Source organism: Thalassophryne amazonica, chromosome 12 (genome assembly GCF_902500255.1).
Source record: "Thalassophryne amazonica chromosome 12, fThaAma1.1, whole genome shotgun sequence".
Classification (NCBI taxonomy): Eukaryota; Metazoa; Chordata; class Actinopteri; order Batrachoidiformes; family Batrachoididae; genus Thalassophryne; species Thalassophryne amazonica.
This window is the reverse complement of record NC_047114.1, coordinates 70181995-70197101: the sequence shown is the minus strand read 5'-3', so window position 1 is coordinate 70197101 and position 15107 is coordinate 70181995. Positions and strand designations below refer to the sequence as shown.

Here is a 15107-nt window from a genome sequence, read left to right as displayed (position 1 = left end):
CAAGATAAAAGCTGATTGTCAGGACAAAGTTTATGACCATGTGTTATCATGGAGGAAGGGTCGTCCCCACCCCGGATGAGGAGAGGTCCTGTCTTAGCTTGATCATAAAGTTTGGGTTCTCCTGGCTGGAGAAGCTCAGATTCTGACGTGAAGCCATTATAATGTCATTTAATCATAATGACCGGAGTTTACCCAATAAAAGACGAGGGCTTCCCTTTGAAGAAGTTTGAATTACAGCTTTGTTTTTGCCTCTGCAAAGCAGTGTTGGACCGGGGGATCGGGGGACATCTCCAGACTTATCTGAAGATCTCCAGATGACTTAGGAATTTCTCAACTGAGAGTGGAAAGCACAGTCTGTCTCCAGTTGAAAACTCAGGTCGTTGAGACAGGATTAATATATTTTATTTAATCAGGGTGAATCGAGGCCATGGCGCTACACCCAAATCATCTTAATCTCCACTGTCTTACTTTGTCTCCAAACCCTCATAATGTACCTGTGCCATTTCTCTGATATGTACATTCCTAATCCTGTCCATCCTCATCACTTGTAAGGAAAATTGCAGCATCTTCAGCTCTGCCATCTCCACCTCTGAGCTGTACAATGTAGCTGGTCTCATTTATACACTTTCCCATTCACTCTTGCAGATATCCTCTCTTTTCAAATCACTCCCGGAACTATTCTGCACCCTCTCCACAGTTTTTTCTTCATCTTTCTACCACACTCTATTACTTTGACCAAGTATCTAAACTCATCTAAAGCTCAAACCTGTAATTAGTGACTAAACCACTAAAACTTGTCCGAACTGTATCTGTCACCTGTGAATCGAATCTTAACCCTTATGTTACGTTTTGCAGAGCAACCAATTCTGACTTTTTGTGATCCTGATGAAGATGTCTGCCTGCACTGATGTCAGAGTGACACATCCGAATGACCTTGGTGATGTGTGTTGAAGATATTGCTCTAAATCACACATGTCTAACTCAAACCCCAAAAGAGGTCTCCTAAATTTTTCAACCATGGACCAAATGGATTATTAATTTGATGTCACCCATGAGCATGTGCTTGTCTCTTAAGTTGCTGCAATGCTCAAGGTCAATACAGAGGCCAATCCGCTGTCCACACTGCTTCTGCAGATGTCAAATCATCTTGCTGTGTTTAATTTATAAAGTAGTTATAATTTCATTAAATTGACAAATAAATATATAAATAAATGACCACCTTAATAAGTTTTAAATATTTGCAGGGCATAATGTGAAGGAGTCTGACCCTCCTCTTGAAAAAAAATCTGAAGAATTCTCTCTGCTATTGCTGTATGCAAATGAAGATGTCAGGTCAGTCTGGGAACATACTTTGGTGCCACATGACTAAGTATCCACCACACTGCAGAAACGCCTTGGGTCCTGCATGGCAACCACCTGGTTGAAAATGGCTCATCCCTATTTCTTGAAAAGAGCTATTTATCTGGCCTTGTGGTAATATATACCTTAATAAATTATAGTTGTACTCACCACATATCAGTGCTGTTGGAATTTTAATAGCTGATGGATTTCATTCAGGTTCCAGAAACCCAGTTGCAATATTGTACAATATGTTATAGTGCAATGACTTCATGGCATTCATATCAGAACTGGAATATGATGTGGTTTTGCTCTTCACAGGTCTGGACAACGTTCAAAAAATTGCTGCTCAGGGCCGTTATGAGCTGAGGATTGACATGAAGGATGGACAGGAATCGGTCTACGCCAATATGACAAGTTCTCTATTGGGGACGCAAGAACCTCTACAAGCTCAGAATAGGAGAATACAATGGAACCGCTGGTATGTGCTTAGATTTTACAAATAGTTCCAATGCATACACAAGTTATCATCCCGGTTTGCTTTTTGTAGTTATTGCCCTTCCTGACGCAACTTCACATTACATGGAGAAATGTGGAGGGGTGGGATTTGAACCAGGAACCTTCCACACCGAGACAACAATCACACTGAACACCAGAAAAAAAAAACAAGCCAAAAAAAAAAAAAAGCAAAGGAGATCATCATGGACTTCAGGAGCAACAGATCTGACCCACTTCCGCCTCTACATCAACGGTGAGTGTGTGGAGAGTGTCTACACATTTAGGTTCCTGGGAGTCCAGATCTCCGATGACCTCTCCTGGACCGACAACATCTCAGCTGTCATTAAGAAGGACCACACGTCCTAAGAGTCCTTAGGAAGAACAACCTGGGCAGGAAGCTGCTGGCCTTCTACCACTAATCCATCAAGCACCTGCTGACCTATTGTGTTTCCACATGGTACGGAAGCTGCACTGAGGCAGACAGAGCGAGGCTTCAGAGGACAGTCAAAGCAGCACAGAGGATTGTTGGCTGCCCTCTAATTCATAGTCATCACAATGTGCAATATATGTATCACTGTCACTGCTGCTGCTCTGCTTTAAATACTACCTCAATATTTATTCATCCCGTGCAATACATTCATGCCATATTCTTATATTCTTTTCTTATATTCGTACATAGACATTTTCATTGCACTGTCCTGTAGGATTTTATAGTTATAACTATTTATACTTTATTTTTAACTTTATCTGTTTGCACTGAAAAAAAGGAGAAGTACATTTTGTATAAGGACAATAAAGGGCATTCTATTCTACTCAACTCTATTTTCATGCCTGGGAATCCCGAAATAAATAGTTCACATAATTTGTAAGATTATTAAAAAGCATATATGTCACATTGGCATATAAGTTGTAGCGCCTCCCAAAGTAGTAAAAAAAAAAAGGTACATTAATGTGACCCAGAGAACAAAAGTAATTACAGTGCATCCGGAAAGTATTCACAGGACTTCACTTTTTCCGCATTTTGTTATGTTACAGCCTTATTCCAAAATGGATGAAATTATTTATTTTTTCCTTAAAAGTCTACACACAATACCCCATAATGACAATGTGATTTTTTTAGATTTATGCAAATATATTAAAAATACAACAAACTAAGAAATCACGTGCACATAAGTATTCACAGCCTCGGAAAGCTTGGGACTTCGGCGAGGGCGGTCACATCTCCTCCTCTCTCCTCTCCTCTGGGTTTCTCAATCTCTGCTCCAACCTTCAAAGTCCCTTCTTCACCAGACTGTGAATTCTTCAAACTATATTTGGATTAACCATGGAATTGATCAGCTCATCTCTGAACGCTATTGACACCATGTATTCAACAAGGAAATCCAGGCTGGGGGACCCTGCGTGCCCAGATGGAACTTACCCTTTGTGCTATGCTCTCAATGCCTGGGAGAAGTGGCGCGTCGCGTGCTTGGCTCCGCTCTCTGTGGAAGACTTTAACAATTTATTTTTCTTTGGTTTTATAGTAGGAGGGCTTGTGCTTGCTGGTGTATGTGCTGCCCTGACCTACCGGAGAATTGGCAAGACAGCTGCTACCAGAACCATGACCCCTCACCTGTCTGTCATAATTAATGAGGTGGCCAAAGCAGTACAATCTAAGACTGATTTAACCCTTGAACTCAGACGCAAGTTAGAAAACATCTCGGAGCAACTGTTCGCCTTGCAAAGGAAGATATCGGAGACCAGGGAATACTCATAAATTGGATTTGAGTAGGAGCTGTAAATGGAATTTCTGTGCTTCTCTGCTCAACTGTAAACATTTTATTCTTATCAGCCTCCGAAGGTCAAAACACCCCATTTGTTTTCCTCTAGAAGGATCTCTACAGTCTTGGTGAACTATTCGGCTCCTCTCCCTCACCGGGAGGCAGCAAGGCTCAGCTGCTGCAGCTTTCTGTTTTGTCTTCAAGTTTAGCATACATAAACAATCAAATGTATATGTGCGGTGTTTTAATTCTGATGTGTGCCATTATTACATTCATCTAGTAATAATTGTGGATTAATTGCTGTATTTTTTGTCTGAGGTAATTGGGTATGATATGAATTGCCCTTTTATGGATCAGTAAAGGTGTTTGAATGTTGAATCTTAAATCCTTTGCCATGAAGCTCAAAAGTGAGCTCAGGTCCATCCTGTTTCAGCTGATCATTCTTGAGATGTTTTTACAGCTTAATTGGAGTCCATCTGAGGTAAATTCAGCTGATTGGACATGATTTGGAAAGACACACAGCTGTCTACATATAAAGTCCCACAGTTGACAGTGCATGTCAGTACACAAACCAAGCATGAAGTCAAAGGAATTGTCTGTACAGCTCTGAGACAGAATTGTCTCGAGGCACAAATCTGGGGAAGGGTACAGACACATTTCTGCTGCTTTCAAGGTCCCAATGAGCACAGTGGCCTCCATCATTTGTAAATGGAAGAAGTTAGGATCCACCAGGACTCTTTCTAGAGCTGGCCACCCATCTAAATTGATTGATCAAGGGAGAATGGCCTTAATCATACTTTCCGGATGCACCAAATCCAGGCATCTAGATCCATCAAGAACCTGAAGGCATTAAGAGCCACCAGGCTTAAGGCAGTGATGTCTTCCAGGACCCTTAAGGCATCTATGTTGGCCAATAAGCTGAAGACATTACACACACCGCTCACCCCATCACCTGAAGGAATCAAATTGTATGAAGATCCTGAAGGGATCCAGGAAAACCAAGAACATTTAGGAGTCAAGGTCAACCAAGAAGCATAAGAAATCAAGATCCACCAAGAACCTGAAGGCAATAAGAGTCACCGGGCTTAAGGCAGTGATGTCTTCCAGGACCCTTGATGCATCTATGTTGGCCAATAAGCTGAAGACATTTCACACACACCCCACCCCATCACCTGAAGGAATCAAACTGTATGAAGATCCTGAAGGGATCCAGAAAAACCAAGAACATTTAGGAGTCAAGGTCCACCAAGAAACATAAGAAATCAAGATCCACAAGAACCTGAAAGTGTCAGTTTTTTTACAAAGAACCTGAAGACGCCAACACATCAGAGAAAGTAAGAAATTCTCAGTTTAACAAGATCCTTAGGACATCAAGCTTCCAAGTAACCAAATTCAGTCAAGGTCCATTTGATCTCAAAACATCAAGATGCGCAAGAATGTTTTTTTGTTTTTTTTGTCAAAAAATAGCAAAAATTAAATAATTAAATAACTTTGTTTACGCATATGTTTATACAAACTATATGGCATTATGGGTGTTCCCCTTCATTTGAGCTCAACACCACCTCTGAAGCATAGTTTTACTCTTGCTTGTCCTCACTCTCTGCGTATCACAGTCTGCCACCTGCATGCATCTCTCATTTTGGAGCATTTGGAAAGCCTGCAGCAGAGCTTTCTTACAGCTCTCTGCCTCCCGCCTGCCTTACTTTTACCTCACTGCATTATTCAACACATCATACTCCAGTTTTGTATGACATTCACTAACATTTATAATTTGCCCTCTCTCTTCTCATCCCAGGTGACTCTCTGAGCTACCACCAGGGCCGTCCCTTCTCTACAAAAGACAGAGACAATGACATCGCTGTTACCAACTGTGCCTTGTCTTACAAAGGAGCCTGGTGGTATAAGAACTGCCACAGAGCCAACCTTAATGGCAAATATGGCGAATCCAGACACAGCCAGGTGAGTCATTTTGGTGGATTTGGTGGACTTTCACTTGAATGTAAATTTAAATCTTCAAAGTCAAATCCGATCGTTTCCAATCATGATGTTTTGGCAGCTTGTTTTTACATTTACATAACTGACCTGATTGAGGCATTGTGAGTAAAGGTCATATTTGTCATTTAAAAAGGCATGTAAGCTATAAATTGGGTTGCTGCAGTGCATGCTGCAATAAAATGGTTCTGATTAATCTTAGATGAACGGTACCACTCAATGTTAATTAGAAGGTTTTGGATCCTGTTTTCCACCCACCAAAACTGGTGTACATTGTTGGTGTTGCTAGTTTCCACCTGATGTAAATGTCATTTTCTCCATGTCCTTGAAATCATGATAGCAGCTGAACTCTTTTGGCTGTGTCAGCCCAAAATGGAGGCATGGACTGGTGCAGAGCTGTTGAATTGTTTTTGTATGCAGCCCAGTCTCACACTATGAGACTGTGATATATCACGAAATGTAGTAGATTTTTGTGAGGGGGTCGCCTAACCCTATAGGGTTAGACGATGGTTGTAGTTAGGGTTATAGTCAGTAGTGAACACAGCTAACCAAAAAGTTAGCTTTGATAACCATTAATATAATAACTGAAAAGTTATCTTTTATGACGCTAAACTGATAAATTGCTAAAAAAGTTATCGTTATTACAGATAAGCGATAACTTTTAGTATTGATTCGGACGCGGCCACGTCAGATTACACTGTTGGCTTCTGATAAACCAGTTTTACTTTCACTTTTTGCTGCTGGTTAAATTCAAGGATCACAAACACATAAGAATGCACGAAAAATGTATGAATACAAAAATAAAACCCCAAACAATGTAATTTTTCAAAAGCAGTAAAACACAGTATTAGAAGTATGAGCTAAAAAGCTGCTGCTTTTTTCCACACACTTTGAACCCTGCGGCTTAAACAACCAAAATACATTAACCCTCTGGGGTCCGAGGGCATTTTTTGGACAGTTCACTCGCCTGGCATAAATGTTTTATTATTGCTGTTAACAGCTCTCCCTGCATCCCACAATCAAGTTTTATGTCTCTTTTTTTCAGGACAACCTGTATGCTTTTGTTGTGTTTTATAAGTGTAATAAAGGTTTACAATCAGAAATAAGAAAGGAAAAAGTAAAGCAGAAATAATTTTCCACACACATTTATTCAAAACACACAGCACACTATAATAAACAACTGTTTTTGGCACAACGTAATTTGAGGTCTTGTGTGAAAGACTGTACAAAAAGTTTCAAACAATAAACACAAATGCACAATATATACAAAATGGTCTATGCATTTTTGTTTGTCTCAAAGCAATTTCTGTCTGCTATTACACAAAGGTTACATCACAAACTTCTACTTCTACTGTGTTTTGGAGTGTTCTGTGCCCCCTCACTTCACTGATATGGTAAACAGTGCTTTACGCCGAGAAAGCAACAGAGTTATCCAGTAACATTCACATGCAAACTAGTGGAGCAATCCTGATAGTTACACACTCTTTGTTTGAGCATGTGAGATTGTCATCAGAGGCTCTCCGTCTGCTCCGTCTGCTTTCACTGATCACTGTGCATAATGGTGCAGGGCGCATGGAGCCCAATAAATAGTATGTACTCATTGGAGCACCCAGGGGGCTATTCAACCGGGCCAACTAGTAACATATCACTCCTGAAAACAATCTTTGGCTTTTCACGTGAGGTAAATGTGCCCTTCGATTGGATTTTGGAAAACCACGTGACGGTGAACCAATTACGATTGGACACTCACATTGTGCATGTCATCACACAGCTTCTATGAGGAGTACAAAGATGGCTAATGGCTGGCTCGAACGTCCGCAGAGTTAACTTTTGAGCAAAAGAAAAAGTAAGTTTCTATCTCATATCATTAAAAAGTTATTTATAATTTAGAAAAGCTTAGTCTTAGCTGTCGTATACGACGGCGTCGGCCCCAGAGGATTAATGCATTGATTGGCATTGATTGGCAGAGTAAAAGACACAAAGTAAATATAAAATTCTTACCTGTTAGTTTCAGTGGGATTCATCTGAAGAAATAATCCACATGAAGCGTCCTTTTTTAAATCCAAAACAGTGTCTAAACGGTGAACAAAAGTCCCTCTGTACACAGCTGCACCGTGAGAGCTCCTCTCCCTCACTGAGTCTTGGTGATTAAATTATACCGTCAGCCACAAAGAAATAAAATAATCTTAAAATTAGTCTGTTTTGTTTTTGTGTTGAGCGGACGATAACACTCACTGTAACGTCCAAAGTGAACCTGAACTACACTACCCACAGTGCTTCCTGCGTTGACCGGCCCATGGAACTAGAGACCTGGAATGGACGTCACGTGACTAGCGGCATGCCGCACGGCGGCCATTACTAAGGGTGGAGAGAGCACCTTGAGCCTGTTAAACAGAAGCGAAATGAGGGGAAAAAGGCAGCCACTGCTTCACCATCAACTGCACGAGCTACAAAAACAAATTCTCGAATACTAAAATGAACTGTACAATAGCCTTAATGTAATTATGTAAAACAAATGTCTATTTTAAGGTCGTTACAGTATGTCGCAATTTAATATTGATATACTGAGACTATAACTCAACGCCATAAGTTCTTTTCATTAAGCTGTGTTCAAATGCTTCCAAACAAAACAGTGTTTAAATATATATATACTTGCAGTTGTTGTTTAATATGATATGAAAATTCAGTAAGGTATATCTTATATATTATATTCCAATTGTAAGGTGGAACTATGCTAGTATATAAAGGTATATCTAAATATCTAAAAAGGAAGAGTAAAATAGGAGAGTAGAAAAGAGTAGAGCAGAGCCACTTAGGTGCCTGGTCTTGAGAACCAGGGATGGTGAATGGCTTTATATCTATTTGTAATAAAATGCTAGTAAGAATCATATATATATGTTGTTGTCATTAAAGTCTAGCAGTAGTATTACAGTGGGAAAAGCAGCAAGGTAAATGAGCACAATGGCAAGGCATACTTCAGATTTATATTTTAATACATAAGGATTTTTTTTATCCGAGGTTTTAATCGGCTTGAATACAACTTACAAGGCTTCACTTATAAAACTCCATCGAGAATTATGATGACAGGAAAATAAAACACAGTAAATTCCCCAAATTTCCACACTTTACATAAAACATTTTTTCTTCATTAGAAAGAGCAACTAAAGGGCTTTACTTTTATTAAAATCTGTTAACAAATAGCGACAATAGAGCAAGAAAAGCAGCACAGTTTGTCATAATTTCCCCAAATTTCTGCATTTTACATAAAGTTTTTTTTTTCACCCACACATGCATAGGTTCATTGGAAAGAGCTTTCAAAGGGCTTTAAAACAAGCCTACATTTATTAAAATCCGTTAAGAAATAGCGACGCTAGTGCAAAAAAGCGGTCAGTTTATTATTGATGATCTGCACATCTCCACCCATAGTAATGGCGCCTTCTTGTCCTGAACGACACTAATAGATTGAGGCGCGCATGTCCATTCCAGGTCTATATTTCCATGGACTGGCCAGTCACGTTTTGCACTTAATGATGACATCATCAGCAAGCGACAGGCAGCCAGTCTGCTACAAACACACAACAGACGGACTAAAATGTTTGATTTTAGGGTTTACAAACGTTTTTGACCGTTAAACTTTGCTCACTTTACCAGCAAAAAAAAAAAAAAATCTTATTGGACTGACAGTTATCAGAACTAAATCGGAAGATAATTGGTCCAATGATGGTTTTAAAACTTATTTGAAAAAGCTAATCCACAAAACCATTTGCACCTCAGGACAATCTCCCGTTGTGATTTTTGATACCCAGTTGTATGTGTTTTTGGCATTTTTGCATGAAATACACAATGAAAGTGAAATTAAAACAACCAATAAATGAAATAACCGTACGCACTGATAGCACAGAAATCTTACATGGCTGCTGGCTGTAATTTCAGGCATGTTGGCATTCGGACATCATGAATCTTTTTATTTGTGTCAGTACCATATTGATGTTAACCTGATGCACTCGTTTAAAAGTACTGACAGGTAGCACTGTGATTAGTTGATACCCCAACTACAACAAGTGCATGCCTAATGAACATGGTGAATCCAACCATTTGTGTCCCATGCCTGTCTTTGGGGTGGTATTTACCTCAATTTAAATAGCGATTAAATGGGTTTGTGCCCTCTGCCCAAATTGTTTATTCATCCTCCATCAAGATAGAGCTCTAAATCTTATTGAAATACTCTTACCAGTGAAAGTCAGAAATAATCAAATCCTGCATGTTGAAAAGTTCAGTTTGTTACATTCAATTATATTTCTGTAGATCTGAATCATATCTAAATCTAAGCCAGAGAATTATGCCTATCTGTTCAATATAAAATAGCAGTGATTGCAGTTCGTACCATCGTTTAAGACTGAAATGGACAATGGGCATCTTTTGTGTAGAGTATTATTGGAGTTGTTATCCTTTTGACAGCTGTCTGATGTAACGCTCTCAGCTTGATACTGAAATTAACTGACAAGAAAAAAAAAGGATAAGGTGTGCAATGCGATGATTAGGCTGAACTACAAAGGCTTTGGAGCATTACTGCTTCTCCCTCTGTACCCCAGGCCTTTCTCTTCATCTTTTTCATGTGAAATGAGACCAGATGGGAGCAAAGATGGACAGGAGTACCAAAGAATAATTGCCTCTCGGGTATAACTGCGAAACTGTATCGGCTTTGCGGTGATGATGGGGATTAACCCTAAAGACCCTAAAGAGTTCATACACACTTGATGATGTAAAGGCTTTGAGCATCATTTGGATTTTTTTTCTCCCATTCTGCTTTGAATTGGTTTTCAAATGAAAATTAATTCTCTTTTATTAATAACAAGGCTTCATATGGGTACAGACATGTTTATGTACACCCTGACTAAAAAGGTTTCAACTTACTTTTCCACTGTACGTATTTAGCAGACGTTATGTGTCAGTCAGTTAAATTGTCTACTTATAATGTTATTTAAAAATAATTGCAACAAGGGTTAGGGTTTATTTCAGTTTTTCTTAAATAAATCAAATATTCAGTGGTATATATACAACGAGAGGGTTGCCTCTTTAAACAGTGAGGAAGATTCCAGAAATAAGTGCAATTACTTGTAGCCTAATTCAGCTTATATGTGGAACCTTTGACTGTTTTTAAGGACATAAATGTGGAACCAGTGTGTTCTTGCTTTTAAGAGCAATCGGGGGGGATTTATCCAAAGATTCTGGAGAACAATTCTGGATATTCACAAGTGGGCAGTTCCATAAGATTGTTACGTCCATTTCTGCTTTCAGTGGTCCTGTTGTGATCTAGCCATCCGAGAGGATTATGGCTTGACCATTATTTTTAATCTGGTTGAGAATAATGAATCTTTGTGACAGCTAGATCACAGCAGGACCATTGAAAGTGGGAACGTAAGTTCCAGTCTTATGGAATTGCCCAAGTCAGGTACCCAAAAAAGAGTCATAATACTATGAGTATCTACACAATCTGCTGTACCAAACTGTAAGATGTATGTAAGAAGTATATAGGACTTGAAATCATTTTGTAACAAGGTCCAAATTAACTGCAAGGAATTAACAATCTTTTTTAGTGATGTTCCATTAAATCCTCAGTCAACACAAAGGAACAAAGGATAGAAATGTGATATTGTCCACGTTTGAAGAGATGACGCTGCCATGGTGACCTAAAAGGGTGCCAAGCAAGGAAGAAACACATTAGGTCATGTCAGTGCTGATGCCACACATCGCAACATCCATGATCCCACCAAACTGTCTTGGTGGTTTTGGAGTGGTCTCTTAAGGTAGATGATGTTACATTTCTGTTTGGTCCTGACTGACAGAGATCCAAAATTGCCCTCTGAAAGCCTTAGTTTAATTATTGCTGTAACTATTCATTTAAATAAATTTATATGCAAATAAAGTAGATGTTATCTGCATCAGGTGCAGATGATGTGGTCCTGTTGGCTTCATCGGCCAGTGACCTCCAACAATCACTGGATTGGTTTGCAGCCAAGTGTGAAGCGGCTGGGTTGAGGATCAGCACCTCTAAATCTGAGGCCATGGTTCTCAGCAGGAAACCGATGGATTGCCTATTCCGGGTACGGAATGTGGCCTTACCCCAAGTGAAGGAGTTCAAGTACCTCGGGGTCACGAGTAAGGCGACAATGGAGCATGAGATTGGACGGAGAATCGGCGCAGCAGGGGCTGTATTGCATTCGCTCTATCGTACTGTTGTGACAAAAAGGGAGTTGAGCCAAAAGGCGAAGCTCTCGATCTACTGGTCAGTCTTCGTTCCTACTCTCACCTATGGTCATGAGGGTTGGTTCATGACCGAAAGAACAAGATCTCAGGTACAAGCAGCCGAAATGGGCTTCCTCAGGAGGGTGGCTGGTGTCTCCCTTAGAGATAGGGTGAGAAGTTTGGTCATCCATGGGGAGCTTGGAGTGGAGTCACTGCTCCTTTGAAAGGAGCCAGCTGAGGTGGTTCAGGCATCTGGTAGGGATGCCTCAAGGGCGCCTCCCTAGGGAGGTGTTCCAGGCACGTCCATCTGGGAGGAGACCTCGGGGAAGACCCAGGACTAGGTGAAGAGATTATATCTCCACACTGGCCTGGGAACACCTCGGGATCCTCCAGTCAGATGTGGTCAGTGTGGCACGGGAAAGGGAAGTCTGGGGTCCCCTGCTGGAGCTGTTGCCCCTGCGACCCAAACCCTGGAAAGCGGTTGAAGATGAATAAATGAATGAGTGATAAAGTAGACATTCTAAATGACTTATACATATTGTTTGATAAAAAGAATATTTTTAGCCAAGTATGTAAAGTGTACTTTAGACGAGGTCCTTTGTCTGTCTGAGTTGAAATGAAGTAACAGCGCTGTTTCTCCAAAGTGCAAATAACATGAATGGAGAATCATAAACCATAAATAAAAATTATTCCAGAATTATTCAGACTCTGCATTGGAATTGAAATTTAATCACCTCTTACTTGCCCCAATGTGTACCTCTCCACAAAATCTGACTGACATTAGTTCATGTCTCCTTTGTGATACAAATGGCATGAACTTGAAAGGAAGACTGTAAAAATAAATACTTTCTTTGGTTGCTCCCATTTTTATTCAGGGTCAACACAGCAGATACGGTTGGGATTTGTATGTTGATTTGGTGCAGAGTTGATACCCTTTCTGATGCAACTCCACATGTACAAGAACAATGATGGTTGTGTTTGGGAGAAAACACTCGAGCCACTTGAGCCAGCATGCTGCCCTGGGAGATATAACAAAATTGAATAAAAAGTGTACCAAACATACCTATCTACTGAATTGAATTCAATCCATTATTTATTTTTTGTATATCTTGCTGGCAATCAGACAGACAGACCAGGAACCATTACCACCTTGGCAACTGCAACAATGTTTTTATCTTGACTGATTTAATTGCAATGTTTACTGCCTAACACTGAAATATTAACAATGCATACTAATTTGAGGTTCTGAAATCCCGCTTTCTCTATTACAGGGTATTAATTGGTACCACTGGAAAGGCCATGAGTTCTCAATTCCCTTTGTGGAAATGAAGATAAGGCCGTTCAACTTCCGTAGCATCAGCAGCAAGCGGAGGCGGTCTACTCCTGTATAAACAAATTCTGTCCCCCCTCAGATCAGAGTCATGGATAAATGAGGTTCGAACAACGTTCGGCGATCAGTTTCCGCTGTGTGTGCATCTTGCTTACAAATGTGTAGCAACAACCTAAAGCTTCTCACTCAAGCCAAAATATTTAAGATGACTAATATTAAATGCAATGAGGATAATTATATAATATTATTACAATGCAAAAACTAAAACACTGTATTGCTATTCATATATTGCTGACATTCTAAAGTTGTACATGTGACCAGAAAAGCACCACAGCAGCTACTAAGCTGAAAGACTGTCCGACCTCTGTTTTTCTGTGCTTCTGCTCCTTTAGCTGTTTTTTCCTGCTGTATTCTTACCCAGACGTTAGAAGACGCTGTATGTAATTTATGAAATACTTTGAATGACAATGGTTCTTTTTGCTGTACCAAGAAGAGGCAAACCAAGATGCTTTTTTGTTTATTTCATCAATGATTTGCCTTTCCCTTGGATGTGAGGGAGCGATCTCGAAAATGCCCTCAAGAGAGCTGGATGCATTATTTTAACCATTACAAGATAACACTTTTAACAAAACAATAAAAATTCTGTATATGCCCTTAAAACCGTTAACTGTAAAATAAATATATATATTTTTATAACTGATATTGTGACACACGTCCATCGATTTAATATAATTTAATAGTTGCTTTGTCTTTGAGCCAAACAACAAGTAAAGGATTCACATCAGATACACGGGAATAAAACCAGTAATACAGTGGATCTGGAAGGTATTCCCAGCACATCACTTTTTGTACATTTTATTAAAATAAGGAATCACATTTGTATAAATATTCACACCCTTTGCTCAGTACTTTGTTGTTGCACCTTTTGCAGTAATTACAGCTTCAAGTCTTCTTGAATATGATGCCACAAGCTTGGCACACCTGTCTTTGGGCAGTTCTGCCCATTCCTCTTTGCAGCACCGGTCAAGCTCCATCAGGTTGGATGGGTAGCGTTGGTGCACAGCCATTTTCAGATCTCTCCAGAGATGTTCAATCAGATTCGTCTGGGCTCTAGCTGTGCCACTCAAGGACATTCACAGAGTTGTCCTGAAGCCACTCCTTTGATATCTTGACTGTGTGCTTAGTATCCCTGTCCTGCTGAAAGATGAACCATAGCATCAGTCTGAGGTCAAGAGTGCTCTGGAGCAGGTTTTCATCCAGGATGTCTCTGTACATTACTGCATTCATCTTGCGCTCATTCCTCACTAGTGTCCCAGTTCCTGCCACTGAAAAACATCCCCACAGCATGATGCTGCCACCACCATGCTTCACTGTATGGATGGTGCCTTGTTTCCTCCAAACACGACGCCTGGCATTCACGCCAAAGAGTTCAATCTTTGTCTCATCAGACCAGAAAATTTTGTTTCTCATGGTCAGAGTGTCCTTCAGGTGCCTTTCGGCAAACTCCAAGTGGGCTGCCATGTGACCTTTACTCTACCATACAGGCCTGATTGGTGGATTGTTGCAGAGATTGTTGTGTTTCTGGATGGTTCTCCTCTCTCCACAGAGGAATGCTGGAGCTCTGACAAAATGACCATTGGGTTCTTGGTCACCTCCCTGACTAAGGTCCTTCTCCCCTGATTGCTCATTTTAAACACACGGCCAGCTCTAGAAACAGTCCTGGTGGATCCAACCCTCCTCCATTTACAGATGATGGAGGCCACTGTGCCCATTGGGACCTTCAAAGCAGCAGAAATGTTTGTGTACCCTTCGCCAAACTTGTGCTTCGAGTCAATCCTGTCTCAGAGGTCTACAGACAGTTTCTGTGACTTCATGTTTGGTTTGTGCTCTGACATGCAATGTCAACTGTGTGACCTTATATGTAGGCAGGTGTGTGTCTTTCC

The 15107-nt window shown here is 40.3% G+C and overlaps 1 protein-coding gene across 1 annotated transcript in view; it reads left to right on the top strand.

Annotated features, from left to right (window-relative positions):
• The window catches only part of tnr (tenascin R (restrictin, janusin)), a 306961-nt gene extending 293383 nt beyond the window's left edge, over positions 1–13578 (top strand). The window contains 5 exon segments of the mRNA XM_034182776.1: positions 1660–1743; positions 1746–1772; positions 1775–1819; positions 5392–5555; positions 13106–13578. Coding sequence (XP_034038667.1) covers positions 1660–1743; positions 1746–1772; positions 1775–1819; positions 5392–5555; positions 13106–13225 — 440 coding nt within the window. The 3' untranslated portion in view covers positions 13226–13578.
• The last annotated feature ends 1529 nt before the right edge of the window (positions 13579–15107 follow it).